Here is a 27,443-nt window from a genome sequence, read left to right as displayed (position 1 = left end):
GGTGCGAGGGGGCAAACGTGCTCATGTGCAGTGTCAGGGGAATTGCCGAGCGTGTCCTGAGAGGAATGCCTGTGGCGGCTGGAGGCAGAAGGAAGAAGAAAGGACTGCACTGCAGGTGACTCCAATGCCACACCAGGCACTGGAGGGCAAGTGGCACCTGCTGTAAAGGGCTGAGATTTTGGGCAGCTCTGAAGATCAAAGAGCTGCAAGCTCAGGCCTAAATGCCCCAAATGCAGAGTGGAATCTTCCCGGAGTGCTTGCTCGTCTGTCCTCAAGAGCAGAGAACGGCTGCCTAACGCCTGCCTTCACCCCTCCCACCGCCACCCAGGGTCCCGTCCTGCCCGCCTGACTTGCCCTGCACAAACCCTGTGCCCCCGCCCTGCCCTACCCGCCCTCCTGCTAGCCCGAGCAAAGCTGTCCCTTCTCTCGCCTGTTGCAGCGGTCTCTAAGCACCAGAGGAACGATCGTGGCTATGGAAGAGTTTGCAGGAAAATGTGTACCCCAAGTGTTTTGTTGCTGTTGTTCCGTGAGTGTTGATGATTTAGATTCACAGACAAGGGAGTTGGTGCCTCTCACCTGAGAAGCTCCCCAGCCTGGGCGCCGTCATGTCCCCGCCGTCGTGGATCTCCAGAGAGTCCCAGTTCTGCTCCGTGGCGAAGCTGACCACTTGGATCTACCAAACAATAATGATCAGTTAATACTATTTTGGTTTAACCAGATCAGCCTAATCACATGGGGGTTTCCATGAGAGGTAGAATAGGAATGCAGGAGAAAGCTGTGTCCAAAGGGAATAAACCACGAGGACATCTGAAAATGTCTACAAATGGCGCTTCTGGAATTTTCATTCCAAAAATCTATTATTTTTATTCCAAATATAGAAAACGTGATTATAAATACTGTTGAAGTAGTAAGAAAAGAGAAACAGGTTATGATTTTTATTTAAAACAGTCAATCCCAGGAGGGAGGAGGGAAGGAGGAAGGAGGGAGGGGCCCAGGGACCTGGCTCAGCCCTGTTTCTCAGTGGCCTGGCAGGACGGACTTACCTGGATTCCCGATCCCTCTGTCACGATGATTTTCCAGACACAGTTCAAGTTGTTGCCATATGGTTCAGGGTAGCCGGGGGATAAAATCGTGCCTCTGCGCTGAGTGAAATCACCACTGCAGGGCACTGAAAGGCAGACACGTTCAATGCAGATAAAGCAAAGCAAGGGGCACGTTGGCTCGGTGCTGGTGTTTCCGGGCTGTGTGATTGGACCCTGTACAGGAACCGGGACCTTTAAGCAGCACTGTCAGCCAAGGTCGAATTTAGTCTGTTCTCTTATAGATTAGCAGTATCACTGATTGTTATTCATTATGCTACTAAGTTATGGATCTTTGTCTAAAAATAAATCTCCTCGAGTTCTCTGGAAAGGGACTGCCCTGACGGTGGCATCTCTGGAGTGAGCTCTGTTTGGAATAATTTATGCAACGACTGAAGGAGCTCTGCAGAGCGGTCTTTTCTGTATGCAGGCAAGCAACTCCAAGTGACATTAGTGGGATTTATGAGCAAATCCAGGGAGGAGGGAGGGAACAGACGCTTCAAATGTGCAAATGAATTCAAGTGCTAATTGTGATTGCACGAGAGGATCTTCCATAAAATGAAGCAAATAAGCTATAACTAACAATGCCATTGTTATTCAGGCTGTATTAACCTATTACTTTTCAAACCTTCATTAGCACAAATTTATTAAAAGGGCATTACACAATATAGCAAATCAACATTATAGTGCTTTTTCCCTAAAATGAAATTAAGTCGCACACGCAGAGCCTGAGTGTTGATGGCATACTCAGTAAGTATGGGGAGGGAAACATGCTTCATCCTTGTTAACCTTATGAGCAGTTTCATGAAACACAAACATGGTTAGGATCTGGTTGCTACTCAACTGTTTCTGATAAAATAAACTGTCCTTAAATGGGTCTGCAGCATGGCCGGTTCATGCAGATTGGGTGTAAATACCATAAAAACACTGTCACATGCATGGACACACACTCACCTATGCAGCTCGGGATCGTGTCATTCCACTGGGCCAGCGCGTTGGGCACAGACTGACAGCGGACAGCCGTGGAGCCGTGAAGCAGGTATCCCGGGTTACACTCGAAGCGAACGATGGAACCTGCTGAGAACTCTGAACCAATCCTCCTTCCGAATCTGGGCTCAGGGACAGAGCTGCACTGGGTCCCACTGGTCCGGGGGACAGCTAGACACAGAACACACAATGCAGCCATCTGTACCTCCACCGGAAGGCCGTGATCCTCCTTGGAAACGGATCTGAGACAGTCCAGCGAGAGCTCAGGTTGATATGGAAATTAATACCACCGTTCTCGGTCTCCACAGGGGAGGATTTAGAAAGCACGTCACATGTGCATTCCATCCTCCTACCGCCCCAAGGATTGCCTCGTATTCTCATTTCAGATGAGGAAAACGCAGCCCAGGGAGACCAGTGCCTCACGAGGACCCAGGGCACTCAGCCCCTTGAAATAAGCTATAAGCAGCCGGCTGCAGTGCTGTTGGTCATGAGATGGCAGAGAACTGGTGCTTCTCCTCAAGTGCCACGGAGGCTGCTGAAGGCCGCTGCACAAAGGCCGGTGTACAGTGTAGCACGGTAACAAACTGAAAACAGCCAGCAAGCTCACTTCTGGACACGTGCCCACTGTGACTGAAGTCGGGATCTCGGAGAGAAATCTGCACTCACATTCTCACGTTCACTGCCACACTATTCATAACAGCTAAACAGCAGAAGCAACCCACGCATCCATGGATGGAAACACGCAATGGAGCATTATTCATGCGTCCATCATAGTATACACACAATGGAGTATTATTCACACATCCATTGATGGAACACACAATGGAGTATCATTCAGCCTAAAAAAGGAAGGACAGCCTGCCGATGGAGACGGCATGAATGTGCCTGGAGGGCATTATCCTAAGTGGATTAAGCCGGTCCCAGGGACAAGCACTGCATACGCGTGGGATCTAAAACAGAAGGCATCGCTGCTCACGGGCCCGTTTCGGCCACCCAGGACCGGCATGTTCCACGATCTGCTGTAAACACCGCATCTCTAGTTGACTGTACTGCGTGCACGCTTAAAAACTGGCTAATTTTTCACAACGACTTAAGTAATTTAACATGAGGTGAAACATCTCATGTTACCATCATAAAAAAACGTATGACGGGAAAACATACAATTCAACTATTCATTCTCTGCGGAAAGCCTTGGGGAGAAACAGGAAGGAAGGATAGCCTGGCCCCCAGGCCGGGCGCCGACCGACGTGACCCGGGCCTCGCGCACTCCTGGGTCTTCCCGGGGGGCCGGCCTTCTCCGCAGCGGGGGCTGTAGGGGGGGCAGCATCCTGTCACTTAGTGAGAGGATGTAGAGTGTAAGAGGGCAGGTCTAATATTATACTGTAAGTTTAGAAATGAAAAAAAAAAACGGATTAAGCAGCGAACAGTGAAGTTTAGTGACATACTCCAGCTTTGGGCGTCCCTCGGCCTGAGGGTGTGAGAACATCAGGACCGGCTGGGACACCTGCCTCCGCGGCTGCCCGGTGCTGAGCTGGGACGTGCTGCCCGTGCCGGCCGCACGCACTCCCCGAGGGCAGAGTGTGCTCAGGCCTGACCGCAGCAGAGCCGGGGACACGGTACAAGCCACAGCACAAAACGGGATTCTCCTCCCGTGACCGACTGAGTCATGTCATCGCCTTTACCGACCACGGCGTTAGCCCCGCTCCATTCTGGGTAAAACAGGATTCCCACCAAGAGAAGGTCAGCGCCTAGTCCGAGGCCACGCCCTCTGCCTCTAACCCCGCCCAGACTCCTCGCGCGAGCCTGGACCCCAGGCCCAGGCCTGCCCGGAACTCCCTGAGACGCCCGGCTCTCTGTGGGCACGGCGGGCGAGCCCCAGCCCAACTGGGCATGGAACGCCTCTCGGGCCGCGCCTCAGAATTCACTGGCTGTAAGGGATTTTTGTGCTTCTCAAAAGGGATATGGGGTACGGTTTGCACGTTGCTTCAACTGGGAAAGAGGTCTGTCAGGCTAAGCCAACTCGGAGAAAGAGAGCCACGAGGTATGGCTTTGTCCTCCGCAGCTAAACATCAGGCTGTGTTCGATGTCTCCAGGACCCCAGCCCCCGTCCTCGGACCTCTTCACTCACAAGTGCAGCCCTCTGCGAGACGTGTTCACTTGTTTAAAAACAAATGCTGTCATCGCCCCATCTTCCCTGACACACGGGCCGTCACCCTGCCTTCCCTGGCGCACGGGCCGTCACCCCACATTCCCTGGCACACCGGCATCACACTTTCAACTGACTGGAAAGCTGACAGACACCACAAGCATAACTGCGGGTGAGGACCCAGTGCTACCAGAATGGACGTCAGACGACTATTTTGATTAAACTGCGTTTCAATTTGGTGTTGAAATATTTCCTATCAGAAGGCAAACATTTTAAAAGTGTGTACCATCTAATAGCTATGGTTGAAAATGATACATCAGGATTGCTCTTTTCTGTAGAAGGATAAGGCAGAGTGACTATAATATTCTATTATAATAAAACCTTGCTTAAACTTATATTTGTGATGTTTGTGTCTGAGTTTTTGCTATAGCTGAACAGGCTCATGAGAGCTAACGAGTAAATAAATGAATGATGCTCCGTGAAGCCTCCACCATCAATTCTCAGGGACTTTGTGCAGAAACGGAGAAATACCTCCACTGGTAATTTTCCCACTTGTCTGAGTCGTGGCAAGCACGAGCTCTCTGTGGCAAAGACCCCACACTGTACTATCAGTCTCCAACATGGCAGCCTTACTGGTGTTTTCTGGGCTGGCATTTTCACACCAGGTTCCCGTGAATTGGGAGAAAGCAGCAATTATTCTGTATCTCTCAGCAACTGCTGTGAAACCACCCTGCCATCAGTTCCACGGAATGCGAACAGGAACTGGGGGGCCAGGGTCAGCCAGGGCGACTGACCCCTCAGGCCAGCATGTGGTGGCGGTGCAGGGACTGATTACTCTTCTCTGGGGGTGACAATGGGCTTGCAGGCACCCTTCTGCCCCCCAAATGTTCTAAGCCCCAGAGATGCACACACCTTTCTACAGCATCTCTTTTTGGGCAGATAGAGTAAAAGCAGTAATCATGATAAAATAAACGTGAATGCAGGCAGGAGTCACACAACCAGTGACTGCACGTCTAAGTCACAGAGTCTTTTCTGCCTCATTTAGAGACTAAGGGACATTTTCTCTCTCTGTCTCTCAGAATCATTCTGTTTTAGTAGTTGAAAAATCTCATTCGACAAGTTATTACTAGTCAATGAATTCAAATGTATATTGTTGAATTACAAACAAACTTTGTGCTCAATCTTCTTTGCAAAAAGTATTTTATAAGCTCTTGATACAAAATATGAGTTTCTTAGAAATGAAAACCAACCAACAGAGCCTTGTAACCTCTGCCATCTAAAGGAAATCCACAAGGTGTCTGTGCGCCCACGAAGGACTCCAAGCTGAGAAAATCTTACCGCAAATTTGTCCTACTCAAACTTAGAAGAAGCATTTCCAGGTTTCTGGTTCTGTTTATTTTATGTTTGTTTTAATACTAAGGAGAGTGAGTCTTGCCTTTGGAAGATCCTGGAAGAGGAAAGCAGAGGCTGGTGGGTCTGGGAGGCAGGTGGTGAGAATCTAGGTGAGCCTCAGCCACCCAGGTGGGGTGACTCAGAAAGACAGAGAGGCAGCCAGGTGATGCCGTGGGGTCTGAGGTAAGTCACGGCTTCCTTACCCCCCTGAAATATCCAGTAAGTCCCACGTGGTTTACTGATCTTGCTGTGAGTAACTTATTTTGAGGGAGCTGAAAGAGGAGTTGAATTCTACCTTGAAACATATCAGAAAAACAGACACTATGTGGAAACAGCCAGGCATAAATGTAAGAATCTAAAAAGCTGAGCGTGCGCATGTTTAAAAGCAAGCACTGGACCTCTCCTGGGTCCTCAGGGAGGCTGCTTATGCAGGAGGGACGCCCCAGGCCCCACAACTGGGGCTGGAAGATCACAGACTCACTTCAGGAGAGCCATTCATTAGGTTGCTTCCGTGTGACCAAGTCTCACTGTAACTTCTCCTTCTAGATTCTATTTGACTATCACACAGCCAAGGTGAGTGGCTGCAGAATCAAAGCTGGACATACGGCTGCCCTGTGTGGCTGATGCCTGAGCCACAGGTTGCACGAGGCGCGCACCTGTCCTGAAAAGTACCGGGAAGCCGGCATCATGGCCCATCTCCAGCCATACGACCCCTTATAACCAGTGACCGTGAACGTGCTGCTCTTCTCCCAGGGGACTGTGTCCTGGCGTATTTACTGGACATCACCAAGCAGGCAAACAGCTCCTCACCGGGGCAGTCGGCCCTGTGAAAAGGATGCTGAAAAGCCATGTCCTGCGTCCTGTTATGAAGGGTCACCCCACTTACCTTCTCTGGGGTGCCATGTAGGTCTGACTCACCCTTTCTTCTGCACATTTTTCAAATGTTCCCTTCTACTCCCAACAAAAACCAGCAAAAATACAGGTTAATTAGGATGCTGCGGGAAAAAGAACCTCTACCCTTCCATTTCTTCACAGGACAAGAAGGACAGTGACATCCTCATGTCGCTGTCTCCCTATTAACGAGGATAACTCGGGGGTGGAGAGCCGAGGGCCAGATGGCCTTCTTGGCCCACCTGGGTCTGGGAAGGGTCTCCTGTGCTCGACACGGATCCGCCTGTCATGGGCACCTCCAACAGTTCTTCACAACAGAACCGCCTGGCTGTGGGCAGGGGGGCTTCTAGCTCCAGAGCAGGAAGGAAGTCCCTGCGCAGCTGCAGAGCCCTAGTAACTCACGGCGGAAGCCGCGGGCCGCGTGTGAGGCGCTACTCAGAGAGTTTTACACAACAGCATTCCAATGGCTCCTAGGCTTCCATCTAACCACTGTGTTCACTTTGACCCTCCATGTGCGCTGACACCTTCCCAAGGGGCTCTTGGGTGATTTATAAATTGCATTCATGATCCCAGTTTTTTCCTCCAAAAGATTTAGCTTTGATAAAAGACACCAATTTTTGCCTAAAGTCACTGTAAGAACAAAGCAAGAGGAGGTGTACTGGAACTTTATACAATTGGGGAATCTTAGAGTAATAATATAATCCTTAAGTACAGGGAAAAATACATCGTCTCTATAAATGATTTTTTCTTTCTATTTTTCTGTATTCTAAACTGGCCACTCACTAACAAAGCCTGCTTAAAAAAAATACAGTTCAAGTATTCACTGTTTAACAAAAAGTATAACTTAGAACAATATAATTTTAACTCAATAGTGTCACCATCCAAGCAAGTGCTACCAAAACTCGGTTAGAGATTTTGTTCCCCCTGCCGGCCTGTGAAACATGTCTGTTCTCACTTTCTTTCCATTACTTTCTATCATCTTAGAGCTGAACACTGAAGGGATTCACACTGAAAATTTCTGAGGGCATGGATTTTGCAGTGTAAGATTATTAGAAATGATTTCTAAGTGACACGACAGATTGTTATTCTCCATAACTTTTTGAAAGACATGTTGTTGTCAAGTAGGTTTTCCGGAGAAGCCTTTATTACAGGAAATCAACTGTTGCTAGTGATTCTCCTGCGGTTTGAATTAAGTTATTTAAGAGTGGCCACTAATCCCTCTACCCTCAAGCAAAACTGAGATTATGAAAATCATGTGTCTTATTTTTGAGTACACAATTCAGCTCTGAAGACAATGCTCTCTGCACATCTACGTCCTTAGCTTACGGACCCCAGCATACGCTCTGCACCTTCGGAAGTGTATGATGGTTTATACAGCAGGTGTTCAAGTTCATGTAATGAATATGCAAAGTTAAGGGGAACTACGATTAGGAAAAAAATCTTCATTTTTCAGAAACTTTGAGCAAGTTCAAACATTTTGAATATGCTCCAAATTCAGAAATAAAAATCAAGGTGCCAAGCACAAAAGTTAATAGAACACAAACAAAATGAATTAAGTATTTTGAGCCGTACAGGCCTGCGTGGCATTTCACATTCTGTTTGGTTTTGTTAAATTACTTGTTTATTTAGTTTTTACAATAAGACTTGGAATTGTATAAAGTGCTTTAAATTTATTTCATTAAACCATTATGAAATATTTTACCTAATGAGATGTAATATTATTACATTTGTAATCATTTTGCAAAATATGCAGTGCTAAACAAAGGTAATCTGAGCACTAGCTGCTTCCTGACAATGCAGATAAATGAGGTATGATGATGCCTTTGTAGTAGAAATATCATATTTAAGTGTGGAAAGACAAACTTTAATATTTTTGTTAAATAATTTTATGGTAAGTATATGAATCCTTACAATTTCTTAGACATAAAAACAATGTGACCCAGATATTTTTAGTGCTCCATCTGAGACAGCGTATGTGCTGTGAAGCCCGGGACCAAAGAAACGTGCAGGGCGACAAGTACCTTGATAGACGAAGTGAAATCCCCGGGCAGACGCGCCGCTCTTCGCGCTGAACCGCAGCAGAATTTGATTGGACGAGGCCAAGGGCAAAGTTTCCCCTGGGGGTGAAAACCAGAGACCATGTATGGGATCCGTAAACACACAGCATGGTGCCAGACAGTATTTTGGAAAATAGTTATTAACGTGGAATGTCACATTTAATATCTTAACTTTTGTAAGACTTCTCTTTGGGGTTCAGGACACAGACACATTGTTTCTATCAAGATTTTAAAACTCTTTCCCTGCCTGCACATCTATGGAAATGTGGTTTCACTCGTTACCTCATTTACCTTTCTGTTGGGGGGAGTCACCAGTGAGCAGGCCTGTTAGCTGATGACGTGGGAAATATAAGAACTAGGTGAATCGCTGACTTAGAATCAACTTTATTGGATAAATACTTGCTGGTATTTTACTTAAAATTAGGACAATGTCTCTGAATCTAGAACTGATTTTAAAAAGTTAAAACACTCCGAAAAAACCTTGGAGAATATAGTTTTCTGAAGTATGCGTACAATACCGGAGGGCCTCTCGGTACTGCCTCGGGGTGCGTGAATGGCATAAGCTCTTCAGAGGTGAGTTTGTCAATGTGTATCAATAGCTTAAATGTGCACTTTCTGATGAATTTCTAGACATTAAGAAAATAACAGGGCAAAGGCCTTACAACCTTTAGTTAACAATAGTGAGAAAGTGGAAATAAGCAAATTTGAAACTTCGTTGGTAAAAGTCTAAGATGCAGGCAGATGACTTTACTGCCCTTTGGCAAATGATGAAAACATAACAGTGGTACAAACCTTGCACAATCTGTACAAGGTAAAAAGCCATAATAAAATGGGTTGATAAAATAAACTGTTAATTTAATCCAACTGAATACTATTCAGCACTAAATTAATTACATTTGATGTGCATTTATATTTTTTGATAGGGAGAGTCCTCTACATGTGATTTTAAATGAAAGTATGGGATAAAGATTAAGTTGTCAAATACCCTCTGTGTTGTGCAGTGCCACATATGTTTACATGCATATACATGTTCAACATGCATGTATGTATGGGTATGTACACATGCAGCTGTACACATGTGTGGATGTGATGGGTCTCTGTTTGTATTTAAGGGTTTGGAATAATTTATACCAAAATGTTAATAGCATAAACCTCCAGGAAGACAACACATAGAACAGAAAATAAAATATATTAAATAGTTTATTATACTTTTTATCCTGACAGTTTCCTTTTTTATAGAGATGGGTATTATATTTTCCACAATCTTAGTAAGCAAAATGATAAAGGTAGGCAGTTTTATATGTGAGATAAAAATACATTTGACATTTCACATCAAAAGTAAACAAACAAGCAAATTCATGATTAAATTTCTACACACACACACACACACACACACACACACACACACACACACACACACACACATACACGCACACACACACACACACACACACACACCTCATCCCGGCTATCTAAATACAATCAAAGACGAACTCATTGGACAGGTACCTGAGTGAGAGCCAGACAGGGAGCTGAGGAGTCTGGCCTGCGAGTGGGTCCCGTCGAACAGCTCTGCCAAGTCATTCAGGGCCGTCTGGAAATAGGCAAACTGCCCAAACACCACTGCAAAATAGGGAGTGGAGGCGGGGGCCACACATGCTTTTAAAAATAAAGAAGTAGAGACTGCAGTTGTACTGTGTATCTGCTGATTCTTCCAGAAGATCATCATCCTAAGAATTCTGTAAAAAAATTTACTGACTTATTTTCTCTGCTTTCTAGGTTTTCAGTTGCTTGAAAAATTTTATTTTGCTTCTTGACCTGCTGATATTTAATACAATGAATAAATGAATAAAATGACTATTTACTGTGTAGTTCGAATATGAAAATATTTTTAAAATACACCATAAAGCTGCCCTATTATTTAAGAGCAGTTCATGACTTTTTATTCAATGCATAATGGATGTAAAAGCATGCTGATTTCATGAGGAATTAAATATTCTTCACCTATGTTTATTATAATGCCAAATTCATAGGAACTGATTGCAATTTGTATCAGCAATATATTATAGGAACTGCTTATTATAATTCCACCATATAATTTCATTTATTGTATAGGTCATTTAAATTGCAAGAACACACTTCCTCCAAGTAAAACATAGCTAAGTATTTTACTGCTTCACATTCATTCAACATGGGGTCTTTAGAATACTTGGAAAAAACTTGTAGTTTAGTATCTATTTACAAGCAGTGAGCAACTAATATTTATGTGTAAGGTTTAACTAAAATCATTCTAAGTCACCCTGAACAAGAAATGGAAGGTATGTGTATCAATTAGATATGTCAGATTCCTAATGAAAGAATTAATGTAAGTGTTGGCAAAATAAAAAGAAATCTAACTAACAGTCTAGGTGTGTGTCTGTGTGATTCTATTGTGTTATATATGTGGTGTATATTCTATTACACATATACAAATGCATGCATGTATAACATAATCACATATATGTAATAACATATGCACACAATAGATACATGTTGTATTTTAACATTTTATGATTTCCTAGAGAGAAACAGAGCTAAAGGAAGCCTGTGAACTAGGAAGATTTTCCCAATGGGTGAAGAGCTCTAAAAAACAGAATTAGAAAGAGGGAGAGAACTTCCCAATTTGTGCACAGATCTGGCATATACGATTCTTCCTTCCCAATCCCTCGCCTAATAATTAAATCCTGTTGGAGCAGAAGGCGGGTCATTTCAACAGCACAGAAGGAACCATGCACACGTAACGGCTACCTTTTCTTAGGAAACGTTTAGAAAGCACTGACTGTGTGGCAGACACTAAAGACATCGGGGTGGAAACGCCATCCAGGGTGGCCGCACGCTAACATGTGTGTCCCGGTCCGGACACAGACTCGAGCGCGGGGGTCAGCAGAGGAGGGGCTGCGTCTGTCGGCTGCTGGGCTGAGTCTGACCTACCGCGGATTCTGCCCCAAAACCAGCAGGTGCCTGCGGAGAGCCATCACTGGCTGGACGTGTGAGGGGGACGTGAGCGCGGCGGGGGCCGCTGTTCCCAGCCAGCGGGAAGGGGTGCTTCTGGGTGGGGGGCTCGTTTTCGCTGGTCAGTGAGGAACGAGAACGCGGACCCTTCCGTGTAAAGACGGAACACGAGGGGCATCTCAGCAGGCAAACATGAAGAGCAAACTTGTGGAGGTGAGAATCGTGGCAAAACGTGTGGCCTGGCAGGCATCCGGGTGTATCGGGAGGGGTTGGGATGGGGCCACAGGCTGCGGCAGCGGGGAGGGCGCCCGCCGAGGGGCCGGGGCGCAGGGCTCCTCCGCGGGTGAAGCGGCGCACGAGAGATGCTCAGCGCGCCCCCCCGGGGCCCCGTCCGGCCTGGACGGGCGCTTCTGCGCCGCCTCTGCACAAGCCCCGGGGGCCGGGTCTGCACACCTCCCTCTGGAGCCTGCTCACCAGAGCAGCCGCTTCCGGCCCAGGGACGACACCCACCCCTTGGCATTTGCTGGGCGTCTCAGGGGCACAGACTACATTCTATTCATCCTGGACTTACCACAACTGTTCAATTACCTTATTTTCCAGGAGAAAATAGGAAGAGGAGAAGGCAGTAAAAGATAAGGCAGTAAAAATGTTCATCAAGTTTTCTGTACAACTATTTTGTTCCATATTAATGTTTTCTGCCCAGATAGAATATGATAAATGTATATCATTAATCATTTCAGATTGGGAAATCATGATCAATATTTAGGATAAAGGTGTGACATTTTTCTGCTGAAAAATCATAATTATATTGTGACAATACAATAAAAATTTTTAATAAACTAAAATAATAGAATGATTGCTATATTCCATTGTGACAAATATATCCTGTCATTATCCATGAATAAAAATAAAAGGAGTATTCATACTTAAACAAAAAGAAAGTAATTGGAGGAATGTTGTTTAAGATAACTGAACAAGTTGCATGATATAGTTTGTGAAGGGCCTGTAATGTAGAATTCGTAAGGGTGAACAAAGGGCTTGGTGGGAAGTTCCATTAGATTTTTAAGAGGCCTGTGAATAATAAATAGCAGAAATTCATAAAAATTTTGTGTCTCCCATATGCAAGTTTCTCACCCACTGATTAACTTTTTGTCATATAACTGTATTTTTTAAATGTTTTCCCTCCAATAGATTCTAACATAAGGATTTTTATCTGCCTGAATTCTACAAGTGGGTGGCTGTTATTTTGAATGTAAAAAAACAAAAAAAAAACCTTGACTACATAGGGCTTTAAATTTTACTACTGGAAAGACAGGAACTGTTCTGTGAAGTTATGAAAGCTAGTGTTTGGCTTCCTGTGGAAAAGGATCCAACACAAAAGGAATTTCCTCCGGAAGAGTGAGACTGGAGATGCGGGAGCCCAGACTGGGTGAGCCGAGGCGGGCCCCAGGGAAGACTCTGCTAGAAAGGGGGCCGTTCCAGAGAGCTGCTCAGACTGGAGGCAAAGTCGAGCAGGGAAAGCTGGAAGTTAGGCTTGGTTTTGAGGGTCACACAGGAGTCTGCCTGCTTCAACACCTCCAACCACTCAAAGGCGTGTTCCCTGACCCAGCCACATCCACCGTGACCTCAGGGCTCGGTGCAAGGGCCAGCCACGCTCACACTGTGCACAGTGCCCTGACCCAAACACTTTCTAACAAAAATAAGAACAAATGCAAATTTAAGTCTCGGGTTCCTCGGGATCAGAATCCTAGAAGGAAATGTAAACATGATACAGCACATGGATGAAAGAATTACAGTGGATATAATACAGTATGTTTGGAAAACCTGTGTCTTTAAGACAACTCATATTCTACTGTATTATTTTATCAAGAGTGGGGATATTTGTTTATAAAACGGTAAAAAAATTAACACTGAGAGAAATACGACAATGAATTAAAAATAAAAAGAAGTTCTTACCAAACTCCTGTGGTACAGTTATGGAATATAGGCATATCTGACCGGCTGTGTAATTATGAGGGTAGTTTGGTGACAGAACGACCCCTTCCGATCCAGTGTGCTGTCCTCCGCAGGGAGCTGAAAGATATCAACCACCAACAGCAGTGTGCCGCACGGTCCCCATACCGCGCACGGCAGGCGAACCAGACGCGAAACACGCTAAGTGAGCAGCATGCACAGGCCCTCAAAAACCTCACAGAATGGTGCAGCTAAAAACCTATTTCACGTTGCCATCAAAGGGGAAAGGAAAAGCAAAGCAAAGATTTACTGGTTACTATAAAAGTAACTCAACTTAGGAGGAAAACCTAATAGTATTTTTAGGACTGCCGTCAGACACACTAAAATAATAATGAAAAAAGCTATAAAAAAATAACACCCACAGGTTCGGTAAAGATGGTTTCTTCAGTTACTTTAAGTCTTACCAGAATTTTCTAATTGACATCAACTATCATTTTGGCTTATGAGAAACAAAGATTATTTCAGTTTTCTATTGTTTCTACATTACTTTAGGACTGAAAGAAAAAATGTTAGCTTTTTAACTTTTTGTTGGTGTTTTAACTTTCATCTCATACATTTTTATTCCGTTCCAGACTAATGCACATCATTACTAATGTGTCTGGGGTGGCTTTCTGTAGGTTCAATTTAAAGCTGAATGAATTCATATCAAGGTAGTTAGGGTGGACATAATGGGGGGTATTACACACTGCTCAGTGTGTGTGTGTTTGTGCCCTCCCTCCAATTATCCTAGTTACCTTGGCATTGATCTTGCTGTGAAAATAGCAAAAGACTGCAGCATGGATGATCAAAATTTAATAAGCATCTTAAAACAGACATCATCCAATGAAGTCCCCCTCTAGCGACATCCAGCTTTTGAACTGAACTGCCAATACTCTGGTCATTTTTCAGTGAGGAGGAGGCACAGGACCCCACAGAGCTACGGCTGGGACAGGGAGCCCCTGGCCGCCCTGGCCAGGCCACGGCACTGCTGATCTTAGGGCACCTCCACTGACTTGAACTCAGGATCATTTTCAGAATTTGAGAATGTTTATATTTCTATAGCTTATTTCTTCTTGGTAAGACAGTTTTCACACACTAAAAAAAGGACAGAAACCAGAGATAACACTTCAATCTTATGAATGTTAAATAACACACCATAAAGTCCTGAGGGACAGAACATTTCCACGAATAATTAAAGCTCTTTAGAATATGTTGATGCCAACGTCAAAGTGTTAGGCAGAAACAGATACGAGCAGGTGGAAGAATGGGACAGTAAAGCCCACTTAAAAGGGACTCAAAGAGTTCACCAGATAAAACCAGAGAGCCAGCGAGGACTCACAGAGTTAGTGAGTCAATCAGCTGAAGATCCAAAGAACAGGAGTGACTTGGAATGGCCAGATACTCCCCAGATAAAGAAACGTATCCCGTGTCTTCACTGTATCAATTAGATTATGCCATTGTAAAACCTCAGCTTATTCTTTAACTCAACAAATATGCTGTTTTCTTCCCTCCTCCTCCAGCCCCTAAGCTAGTCACTTTGTAACCAGGGCAGGAGACAGACTTCAGAAGTGTACATAAGCCGTGTGGACAAAGAATGCTGAAGGCCTGAACCCACAGTCCCCTAAATAACCCTGTTCTTAAGACAAAAAGGGATGATGAGTCACCGGTGTACATCATGCCTTAGGCTGACCCTTACCAAAAAGAGCCGTCTAAAACCCCAGGCCCCAAACCCTTAAGCACCCCTCCTCCTCTCTGAGGTTGCCTGCACTCAGCATTCATGGGGTGCGTCACTCTGTGTCACTCCAGGTGAGCAGGGAGGGGCTCCTGAGAGCTCCGATCTGGGCCTGCAAGTTCCCGTCTCCTGGGCGACCAGGACGGCACTGCGGCTGCGCGATCACGCTCCTTAGCAGCCTGCCTGAAAATCTCCCCTCTTTGCTTGGGGAAGTTCTCAGAACATAACCTCACTCCATCCAGGGCTCTGCGGCTCCCCCAGGTCCTGGGCTGGGCGGGGGCTTAGCTCCCACGCTGCGCAGATGCTAGTGGACACTGGGCGCCAGGTGGTCCTGGCTTCGGGAGTAGCCAAGGGGCCATGGCCTTAGGCGGAGCCGCAGCTCAAAGGGCTTCCCCTCCCCTCCTCTCCGCCTCCCCCAAGCGGACCCGCCTCTGCCGGCCTGGGCCCCGGCCCGCCCCCCCTCGGAGGGCACAGCCAGAACGCACTCTGCTCCGCCCCCGTGCTTCTGCCCTTCAGTTCTCTGCAGCAGCGGCACCAGGACCGAGGACAGACTCAGCCCCCCGGGAAAAGCGTCTTGTTAAGGATTTGTCAGATTTCCTAAGTCGCGTGTTCCAATGGCTTGGAAACTGAAGGCATGATCTCAAAGTCAGAGGAAAACAGCTTCGATCTATTTATGACCAGTTACTAGGGATTTTACTTAACCAAACTAAGTGTGGTCTTCATGCTGATGTCTTAATTCAGAATAATTTTATCATTTTAGAACACTTATGTTGACTTTTGACAATTTTAAATATGGTAATTTATTTTCACTTTTTGAAGGAGGCATTTTCCCTAAGTTAAACTCCCAAGCAGAAAGTTTTTAATGAAATAGTGGGAGTTTCACTTCATCCATATAAATTCAACCTGATTATTTCAGAACTATGTTTTTTTTCCCCTTAAAATTCTAAAGTTCAAATTTTTAAAAGTATGTACAAATAAAGAATGGGAATTTATTTTCTTTTAGTCATACAAAGTTTAGGCAGATCATGCAAACAGCCCCTTTCCACCTTCAAAATTCCTCTAGCTCAGATTTTGAGTGAGTGTAAATGAAACGTGCACATATATCATCAAAGGGCTCACATTTGGATGCCCGGACTACCAGGCAGAAATCTTATCAAGGATACCTTCTGATACGTTTATTAAAGTGTACCTACAAAGACTGATTTTCTCCAGTATGGTTGAAAGAGCATTATTTTATGATAAAAGAAAATACTAAAAAGAGAAGCAGTGAAAGAAACATGGCCGGGCAGTAGAGGCCCTTGATAGCCTTGATGAAGCGTGCTATGCCCAGATGCCCTCCTCGGACATCACAGAGAAGCCCCAGCCGCTTACAGCTCCACCACCACACACTTGTGAAAATGACAAAAATATGTAGAGAATTTTACTTAATGCTTAATAATTATTCTGCCTGTGGTGCTTGTGTTAATCTAAGATGTAAGTTCATGTGGCCCTTCTCGTGTTAGGAATTCTTTTATATTAATGTGACAACAGAAAAAATGGGCTTACTGTTTGGTAATTAACACATTAAACAGAGTATCTTCGAATGAATGAAGACTCAGAACAGCACTCACTGCAGACAGTAACAGAAAACTTATTCATCCATCAGGCTAACTGGAATGTTTATCTTGTATGTAAAGGTGACAAAAGACAGTCAAAGCAAATGGAAACCATCGGCACAGGGGGGGCAGAAACTGCTCTGGCCCAAGAAAGGGGCTCTGGGCTGTTTCAGCTGTGGTGCTAAATCTGCAGCAAATTTCAATGAACAGAAACTGCAGAAAACAGATGAATATCCAAAAAAAAATCATTGTCATGTTTTTCAAACAAACTAGCCCAAATGCACTGGCTGTACCCTATAATACATGAACTGTTAAAATGCCTGAAGTATAGCAAAAGTATGATCGGCCGTCGGGATGACCCACAGACGTCGGCTCATGCACAGAATGTGCTGCTCCCCGGGACAGAGCCCACATCGGCTACAGGAGAAGCCGCTTCTGGTTCAATGACTTGGAATTCTGAGTTGCACATAAATGTAAATGAATAGCATAAAGAAAAATTCATGTGCTATGCCCTTCAATGACCGGGAAATGAAACTGAGCTTGACTTCGCAAGGGTTCAGATATAGAAAGAGGAACCAGCTCTAATTTAAGATTTGATTGTATGTCTATTGCCCAAATTGGACTTTTTAAAATGTTTATTCTATGGCTAAAGAATTTACCACTGTTCCCCAAGTTGTGTTTGAAGGTTTTGTATCCCCAATATTATTATTTAACCAAAGTCTAAAATTTATTATCTTTTCCTAAATTTAGAAGAGAAGGAAACAGAGAGAGAGAGAGAGAGAGAGACAGAAAGGCAGCGAGACAGAGAGGAAAGTGCCCCCCGAGGTTGTTGATTAGAACCTCTTCCATAAGTCGGGCTTAGAACGCACAACAGAAGTTAAAAATGCCCAACTATGTGACAGAAAAATAACACCCCTTCCAGAAAACTAAGAGAAGGGCTAATGCCCAGTCAATCCAGTGATGGAGGGACGTTAAGCCCTTAGCGGGCGGCAGCCCGGGAGCCCGGCTCACCACCGACGGGAGGCAGGCAGTAGCGGCGGGACGGGGGCCCCACCTACCATTGCAGGAGGGCAGGACCCGGTCCCAGGCGGGCTTCCCGTCGGCTCCGATCACACACGTGATAGAGGAGGGGTCGGCGATCTTGTAGCCAGAGTCACACTGGTAGGTCACAGTCGAGCCGAGCTTGAGGTCCGTCCCAATTCTTGTCCCGTTCATTATATTTCCAGGGTCAAAACAGGCTTCCCGTGGTTTCTCTGTAGGATAAATGAATATAAACTCCATGAGGACAGGAACCTTAAGGTTTTGTTTCACTAGTTATCAAACACTTATTTTCTCTTGGTGGCCAGACTAGTGCACAGCATGCGGGAAATCCTCAAAAAACATTTACTGATTGAATAATGGACAAGCTAACCGTCAGTTTAATAACTGCATATCATAGAAATGATTATCAGGTTAATCATCTACTTAATAAAGAAATACAGAAAAACAAGAAAAACTTTTTAATAAAATTGTATCACCTATGTTTAAACAAAAATCCACATTTTAGGACAGAACTGATATTGAGTTACTCTCATCTAGGTTAACATACTGCAGAATTATAGTTTTATATATCTGTCTTTTTTTTTTCAGCTACGGACTTGAAGCAATGAACAAAATAAACTGATTCTGGAAAAACTGAGTTTCATCTTCTGACTTTTGTACTTAAAAATCAGTCATATGAAATCACAGCACATCTTAGGAAGAGACGGGAGAATCTGGGCTCTCAAAACAAGAGGTTTAATTCATCTAAGTTAATAGCAATTTCTTACACAGTAATAGATACACATACAATAATGAAAATGGGAAAATAAACAGAAGGAAGGTCTGGCTCTCCAGCTTGCTCACGAATCAGCGTGACCATCAGCAGGAAGCCCATGTGTTGGCGGACGAGGGTCCGGCCCTGCCTCTGGAGTGCAGCCGCCACCCAGCGGTCCGGGCAGGGTGAGTCCAGCCCGAGTGAGCAGACAGGCTGAGCTGGTGCCCCGTGCACTTACCTCCGACCTCCGCTGCCCCTCGGCCGGGGAGGGATGTAAGCACTGCTTTAAATTTTGAGCATCCAAAGCTCAAGAAAAATTAAATGACTCTGAAAACCTGTCTTTTCCCAACAATATATACAAAACTTTTTTTCTTTCACAGCCGTGCAACTTTACTTAATTCCACTTATCTTTTCGCAGCCCTAATATTTTAACTGAGGTATCATAGATCTACAATCTTATGAAGATTTCATCCCATATTGTCAAGACCCCCCCATACCCCATTACAGTCACTGTCCATCAGTGTAGGTAGATGCTAGAGACACTACTTGTCTTCTCTGTGCTGTACTGACTTCCCCGTGCCCCCCTATATTATGTGTGCTAATCACAATACCTCTTAATTCCCTTCTCTCTCCCCGCACCAACCTGCCCTTCCCCACCCCTCCTCTTCGGTAACCACTGGTCCCTTCTTGGAGTCTGTGATTCTGCTGCTATTTTGTTCCTTCAGTTTTGCTTGTTGTTATACTTCACAAATAAAGGAAATCTTTTGGTACCTGTCTTTCTCCACCTGGCCTATTTCACTGAGCATAATACCCTCCAGCTCCATCCATGTTGTTGCAAATGGTAGGATTTGCTTTCTTCTTATGGCTGAATAATATTCCACTGAGTATATGTACCACCTCTTCTTTATCCATTCATCTACTGATGGACACTTAGGTTGCTTCCATATCTTGGCTATTGTAAATACTGCAGCGATAAACACAGGGGTGCATATATCTTTTTAAATCAGGGATCTTGTTTTCTTCAGGTCAATTCCTAGGAGTGGAATTCCTGGGTCAAATGGTATTTTTATTTTTAGTTTTTTGAGGAACCTCCATTTGCTTTCTACAATGGTTGGACTATTTTTACATTCCCACCAGCAGTGTAGGAGGGTTCCCCTTTCTCCACATCCTCACAAGCATTTGTTGTTGCTTGTCTTTTGGAGGTTGGTCATCCTAACTGGTGTGAGGTGATATCTCATTGTGTTTTTAATTAACATTTCCCTGATAATTAGTGATGTGGAGCATCTTTTCATGTGTCTGTTGGCCATCTGTATTTCTTCTTTGGAGGTGTGTCTGTTCAGCTCCTCTGCCCATTTTTTAAGTGGGTTATTTGCTTTTTGGGTGTTGAGGCTATGAGTTCTTTACATATTTTGGATGTTAAACCCTTATCGGATATGTCATTTATGAATATATTCTCCCATACTGTAGGATGCCTTTTTGTTCTGCTGATTGTTTCCTTTGCTGTACAGAAGTTTTTAGTTTGATGTAATCCCATTTGTTGAGTTTTGCTTTTGTTTCCCTTACTCGAGGAAATGCATTCAGGAAAAAGTTGCTCATGTTTATATTCAAGAGATTTTTGCTTATGTTTTCATCTAAAGAGTTTTATGGTTTCATGACTTATATTCAGGTCTTTGATCCATTTCAAGTTTACTTTTGTGTATGGAGTTAGACAGTGATCCAGTTTCATTCTCTTACATGTGGCTGTCCAATTTTTCCAACACCATTTGTTGAAGAGGCTGTCATTTCCCCATTGTATATCCATGGGTCCTTTATCATATATTAATTGGCCGTATATGCTTGGGTTTATATCTGGGTTCTCTATACTGTTCCACTGATCTATGGGTCTGTTCTTGGGCCAGTACCAAATTGTCCTGATTACTGTGGCTTTGTAGTAGAGCTTGAAGTTGGGGAGCATAATGCCCCCAGCTTTATTCTTCCTTCTTAGGATTGCTTTGGCTATTTGGGGTCTTTTATGGTTCCATATGAATTTTAGAATCATTTGTTCTAGTTTGTTGAAGAATTTGCAGCCTTCATATTTAAATATTATTATTTCAACAGCAACAGAAATATCATTATTTCTTCTGTGAATCAGCATCAGCCAGAGATCTCTTTGGCACTGTTGACATAATCTATTATAAGAATGTATTATACTATTTTATTTACAAACTCTGGTTAAAAATGCAATATATAAAAATAAGCAGTTTTATTATACATATTATATATACAATTTTATACATATACAATGACATACATGATCTTATATGTATTACATATGACTATTCCAAAGTATCTGTAAATGATATATACATATACATATCTGTATGTGTTGTTTTAACTGCTCTTTGCTTATGCATGCACTGTTCTTTATGCCATGATCAAAGCTCCTGTGATGTCAGAGGGCTCTGGAACTGAATTTTATGGATCTTCAAGGGATTGACATAGAAGTAATCTGAAATTTTTTAGCTGAAGGTTATAAAAATACAACTTGGCTTGTGTGTGTGAGTGTGAATGTGTGGGCGAGAGGGCATGAATGAGTGTGACTGTGAGTGTATGCATTTGTGAATGGGGTCACCGGTATCCTCACAGACTGAAGGACCATGTGATGCGTAGACACGTGTGCCTTTGCTCTTTTCCCTTGGGCCTGACAACCTTTTCCCTGGAGGAAGTTCACAGAGCCCACTGCTAACCACACATATAAAAAAGGTCTCTGAATTCTGTTTTATTGTTGGCTGGACTAATGCTGATCATGTTGCTTACGTTTTCCTTGTGGACCATATACCCATCGTTTATCAGTAGCTCTGCCCCGCAGTGTCAGGAGGCTTTCTTGGGCCACGGAGGCTACGGAGGACACGCCCTCTGGGAGACCCGCACAGGCCGTCTGCTTCGGGGCAGATGACGTGCATGAGGGGAGCACGAGGGGGCTCTGGAAGCTCTGCAGGGAGAGGAGAGGCCTTTCTGGCTGCTTACTCAGTATTGCCTACGAGTCCTTAATTATCTGTGAATCAGCCTCAGCCAGAGATCTCTTTGGCACTGCTGACATAATCTATTATAAGAACGTTTTATACTATTTTATTTACAAATTCTGGTTAAAAATGCAATATATAAAAATAAGCAGTTTTATTATACATATAATATATTACATATATAATGACATATACATGATCTTATACGTAAGTATTACATATGACTATTACACTTATATATGTTGTGCTCTTATGAATGCATGTAAATGTTTGCAGATGGGTACGTATATATATGTATGCATGTGTGTGTATATATATATGTATACACACATATATAAAATATATGTCATTTATGAAATAAATGTTTTATATATAAAATAATACATAACCTTTCTTCAGCTTTCCATTTCTGCTGTTGTCAGAGTGTTGGCAAGAATTGTGCACTGCACTGGGACCAGTACTTCCTAATTTCTTTACTGAAAACCTACTGGATATTTCAAATGGTAGATGACTTTTTAATCGCTCTTTTCTGCTGCCTGAAACCCCATGTGGAACACAGAACATGCACTTAAAGCTAATAAGGTGCAAATGTGCAAATGAAGTGCAGGCACCGGAGGAGCTGTTTCATCACTGGGGCTCCCTTGGCCCCCAACAGGCCGATGCTGAGCCCCTAGTGAATCCACGCACCTGCCTAGGCTGTGATACTTTTCTTGGGTAAAAAAATGAAAATTTTCTCAGGACATAGCAGCTCCCCTCACACCCAGAGCCGCAGGGATGCCTGAAACTGCTGGAAATAGCAAACCCTGTGTGCCCTGTTTCCTCCTACACATACACACCGATGACAGTGTATACAATAGGCCCGGAAAGAAGTGACCAATGACGAGTAATAGAGATGCTGTGTAGCAACCACATGCTGCAGTAAAGGGGATGCGATGCATCTCTCAGGACCTCCTCATGCTGCCCTTGCCTGCCTGTGATGAGGGGAGGCGATGACGCGCCGGCGTGGCAGGGGAGGTGAGGGGGGCATGCAGCCACAGGTACTGCAGGACTCCCACCGGCCTTCTGATGACACACCGGGAGGAGGAGCCTGTCCTCCGGGGGGCCCCGGAAACGGAGGTGAACGAGAGCCAACCCCTGGGGAGGGAGACTGTGACACATGCCTGTTGCCTTTTCGGCCTTTCTGATAATTTTTTGCTACAAATTTCTTTTGGTTTAGTTTGCTGTTTGGTTGAATATCACTTATGCAACTTTCTGCTCTGTGTCACTAATGCAGATTTCTGATGGCAAGTTTCTCTTCATTTCTCCAAATGAACTGTGCCTAATCTTTTGGTTCCATTCAGCAGTTGTCAGTTCAGGATGTTCGGTGGTAAACCGTGGACATCTTTTTGCTGCTTACAGGTTGTCACATTTTCTAATGAGATGACTTCTTACACAGAGTGGTGTGCTGCTGTTCACATCCATTCCACCTGAGGACGCCTCTGTGTGTCCCTGTGCCGGCTCCGGGTAGATGGACTCAGCCACATCCCCAAGGCTCACCCAGAAGCATGCCCGCTGCCCCATGCTCTCATCTTGCCCGAGAGCTGGTCCTCTACCTGCTTCCCTGCCCGATGGGGGCTTGCAAAGCACCATTACTGTTGTCGTTCCTTGTCTTAGGCTGGGTTTATCTGTTCCCAACCTCTGGCGGAGAACCCTGGAAGCATCAAGAGCTGTGGCCCCATCTAGATGGCTGTCCTGGTCACCACTGGACCTGAACAGAAGAGGAGCCCTTTCCTCCATCATGAGCGAGGCATGCTGTGCTTCATTCACTCACACGCCCGCTGATTCACTTGCCTTGCAGGGCCCTGCGGAACACAGGGTGTTCAGGCAGGCAAGGGTAGACGTGATTCTTACAGTGAGATGAAGTGTGTTGCCTTTTAAGAGCTTGTTGTAGGATGGGCATTGTAGAGATGCACTGCGCCGAGTTCGTTAATATAGGAACTAGCTGATGATACGCAAGTGCTAAAAAGCACTGTTTTTTAATTATTCAGGAACATTGATAGATCCCGTCCAAGAGCACAGAAACTCCTCTATTTCTGAATTGTTTGAACATTTTATTGTACGTTCTAATAAAGATCACCAAGTTTGCAGATGTTGGTGTTGGGAGGAAGTAGATTACATTTCTACTTAAAATCACACAAAGAAATGCAAGTCCACTGAAGAGTTCATAGAGATGAAATGCATTCTATATTTTATTTTATAATCCTAATAACTAATAATAACTCAAAAGTTTAACATACATATATTTCATCATTTTTTATGACATACTCCCCCCTGTGAGATGTTTTTTTTAAGTCCCCTCCTCTAATCTTTGTAATATCCCTTGTATTTTCTTTGTTCATGTGAGACACTGATTTAAAATATATACATATTTTCATGGAGCCTATAGCTAAACGCTTCGTGTCAGGTGGGCTTATGAGTTTGTTTACTCCGGATGTTGGTGACAGGATGGTGGCTTCCCAGTGAAATGGGGAAGCTCATCTGGTAGCCAGACGAAGAAGCCCTGGGCAGGCCCACCGACCACGCCCTCAGGTGGCAGAGACAGTACACGGGAGCAAACATCTACACACTGAAAACACTGAGACAAAGCTACTTGATGTACTTAAACTCAGTCATCCTGAAGAAACATGTAAGAAGATACTGTAATAATTCTTAGAGGTCACCAAATTCTTCATTGCACCATCATTTTTTGAAATGACCATTAATTTGGAAAAATAATGTCCCCTTTTTTTTCTTTTAGCTAATAAGGTAGACATGCATCTCTGGAATTTCTTTTCCACTGGAAAGATCAGATTCTTTTCCTCAGAGGAGAGTGATGTGAGCATTTTACATATTAAACAGATAGGCAAGACTTCATAAATAAATGCTTACAATTAAAACAATCCAAATTAATCTGCACAAAAAGCTATCACAGTACCTTTGAATTCAATGGCGAACCCTGACAGCCCCACAGAGGCATCGCTCCGAAATGCCAGAAAGAGACTATTTCCACTACTCTCGATTCTTTCTGGGGCTTGAGCACCCTGGAAGCTTCCAATGAGAGGCCTGTTGGAATCCTCTCCCTCGTAAATGTGCAGGAAATCATAGCTGGGCTCCATGCTGAAGCTACAGGAAAGAACGGTAACCAGGTTATGCTACCAACATACATGTCTCTTAAATTCCAGGCCATAAAGTCTCTGAGAGCACACAGTGATATTCTTTGCTTTTGCATAATTCTAAACACTAGTATAATCCAAAAGTTAAGTGTAATAGTAAGATGTCAAAATAGCAATATAATAAATACCAATTACAGCAAATACTATTAGCGTTTTACATAACGCCCATTATACTCACTATAGGGTGATTTGAAGAGATCTGTAAGCAAATGAAGTCTAGTGTCATAGGTAGATTATCTCTTCCTTGTATGTATGAAATTGCTAAATAATGTGATTTGAAGAGCTGGGCTCCAAAGGACTGGATTCCTTTTTGACACTTTGACAGTTGATTTTGATGTGAATATTTTTAGTTATAAAAATATATATCCTTGGTCTTACTGACCATTCTTAAAATTTTAAATTATTATTTTTTTGTCGTCGTTTATAAGGTCCCAGGATCACCCCCACCTGAGCGCATGCAAATTGTGTGTAGCTTAGAAAAAGTCACAGGTGCACAATTTTTCTGTGTCACTGGATCATCGAATGATTCAGAAATCTAAGTCAAAAGAAAACTTGACATTTTCTGGTGTAACCTTCTTCCAGAGAGGTGTGTAAAGTGAAGTGGAGAAACTTCTTGTATGAAACTGCCTTTTCTATTAGCAAATGAATCACGCTTGGGGAGCCTAGATAATGAGTCCCTGCTGATGGAGTGGAAGGCAGGAAACTCCCAGTGGGGAGTCTCTGTGTCCCCCAAAAGGATCTGAATTGTTAATTTACCTTTAATCTGGTACCAGAGGTGTTTCCTGGTTTTGAGAAAGGTGCAATGAGAATTTAGCATTAACAAAATGCACAAAGATATCCAAAAATAGAGCCTGCCAAATGTTCCCTGGTTTTGTGTAATAGCTGAGTGGCATAATAAAGTACTCATCATTTGGTAAATTTATAGCAGCTTGAGTAAATTCAGGAAATGATGGCTTATCAAACTACTCAAAATTCAGAAACATAGAGGTTTAAAATGATACTGACTCAGATCTCATCAAGAGGAGAAAGTGAAAGAAGATAATCACAACAAGGCCTGGAATATTGATATAAACATGAGAAAAGGGAAGTTGTTCCATTGATAGTAAAGGAATACAGTTAGACCACTCTGCCCTGGAGAGTTAAGAGATCAATAGGACAGTACATAGAACTACTTACCTTTTAGAGTATCACTTCACTTAGTTCAAAAACTCAAAATGTAAAGTTGGAGGAAAGATCTTGGGATTTGAAAAAATGCAATACTCATATATCAGATATTAAGAATATGACAGCTCTACAGAATTTATGTTTACAAAATAACCATAGTATCTGAACTTTTATCATGTAGTTTGGCAGGAAGAAGTTAGCAATTTTTTAAAACACTAAGGTCTATGAATGCAGACTTTACAGCAAACAAATTTGGGGGGACTTTCTTGTCCAAAGGTCTATCAAGTCGACTATCTCACAAGAGAAACAGTGCTACCTCTGGGAATGTCACGCAAGATGGGCTGTGGAAATGAATCTAGCTATCACGGATTAGAGAAATATTAGACACTGGTGAGAAATTATACTGAGTATCTCTATCATTTTATTACTTTCTTGAATATTCTGTAAATTAAGCCTTTCACGTGGAACACATTGTGTGCAAGATTGTATTTGAAAGTCATTCTTGCTACGTCATGTGTATCCTAACAGAAGAAGAATGTTCTGATACAAAATAACGTTATTTCCCTCAATGCCATTTCACAGCCCGATGTAGCACCTATTAGATGTAAGATCTAGGGCTTTGCTGGATGTGAAACTGGAGGCTTTATGAAGAGCTCAACGAAGTAACTTTTAGGTATGACGTCTAAAACTCTACCGAAAAGAGGGATTCAAGAAGAGGTGGCACCTTTTGAACATCAAGGCGATGACAAAGTCCGGGTTCACTTTTATCCGCCAGTCGCATTCCTTCCCCGGAGGGTACGGCTGGGGGTAGTTAGGGGACAAGATCACGCCCGACGGGCCAGTCAGGTTCCCTCCACACGCAGCTGTCACGGGAGAGGGAACAAAGCCGGTCAATGTCAATGAGAAGCGAGGTATCACACGCTCGTCACAGAGACCGTGTACTGGCCTACTGAGTGATTACCCAGTGAGTGAATAGGGACCCAGGGGCATGCACATTATTCATGTGATAGTTACTGAGTTTTATGGAACAGCCCACCCTGCTTCTAGGGAGTTTTACACTGCTTACTTACAAATACAACTGACTTTTTATAATTTCAAGCTTTAAAGTGAACAGACTGCCTTAATCCCCCACACTTCTGAAATGCACACTACACGTATTCCAGAAAAACACTTGGATAGGAAAAACAAAAAATCCCCACGAACATCACTACCTTCTTCTGTCATTCCTACGGCTTGCAAGGCCAATGCTTGCGTACTCTAGAAAGCCTGCCTCAGGGCAGGATGGCTGCTGGCTTTTGCCCCAGTATCACTAACCCAAGCATGGTTTCTGAGCATTATGAGTACTCAGGATATATTTGTTGAATATATGAGTACGTGTTTCTCCATGTTTCCCACAGCCCTCTGGTATAGGCAGGGCTGGGGATATTTC

The 27,443-nt window shown here is 43.8% G+C and overlaps 1 protein-coding gene across 4 annotated transcripts in view; it reads right to left on the bottom strand.

The window, feature by feature from the left end:
- Nucleotides 1-27,443, bottom strand: part of CSMD1 (CUB and Sushi multiple domains 1) — a 1,487,013-nt gene that overhangs the window by 143,489 nt on the left and 1,316,081 nt on the right. For 3 of the 4 annotated variants that reach the window (XM_073219228.1, XM_073219229.1, XM_073219230.1), the window contains 9 exons: nucleotides 26,739-26,877; nucleotides 24,613-24,800; nucleotides 17,921-18,115; nucleotides 13,500-13,616; nucleotides 10,062-10,175; nucleotides 8,517-8,612; nucleotides 2,034-2,237; nucleotides 1,044-1,168; nucleotides 577-673 (listed from right to left, as the gene is read on the bottom strand). In XM_073219228.1, the coding sequence (XP_073075329.1) occupies nucleotides 577-673; nucleotides 1,044-1,168; nucleotides 2,034-2,237; nucleotides 8,517-8,612; nucleotides 10,062-10,175; nucleotides 13,500-13,616; nucleotides 17,921-18,115; nucleotides 24,613-24,800; nucleotides 26,739-26,877 (1,275 nt within the window). The remainder of the gene's footprint in view (nucleotides 1-576; nucleotides 674-1,043; nucleotides 1,169-2,033; nucleotides 2,238-8,516; nucleotides 8,613-10,061; nucleotides 10,176-13,499; nucleotides 13,617-17,920; nucleotides 18,116-24,612; nucleotides 24,801-26,738; nucleotides 26,878-27,443) is intronic. The other variant, XM_073219231.1, reaches the window with a different exon arrangement.

Source organism: Manis javanica, chromosome 12 (assembly GCF_040802235.1).
Source record: "Manis javanica isolate MJ-LG chromosome 12, MJ_LKY, whole genome shotgun sequence".
NCBI classification, from domain to species: domain Eukaryota; kingdom Metazoa; phylum Chordata; class Mammalia; order Pholidota; family Manidae; genus Manis; species Manis javanica.
Note: the sequence above shows the minus strand (reverse complement) of the source record. Positions and strands in the feature narration are given on the sequence as shown.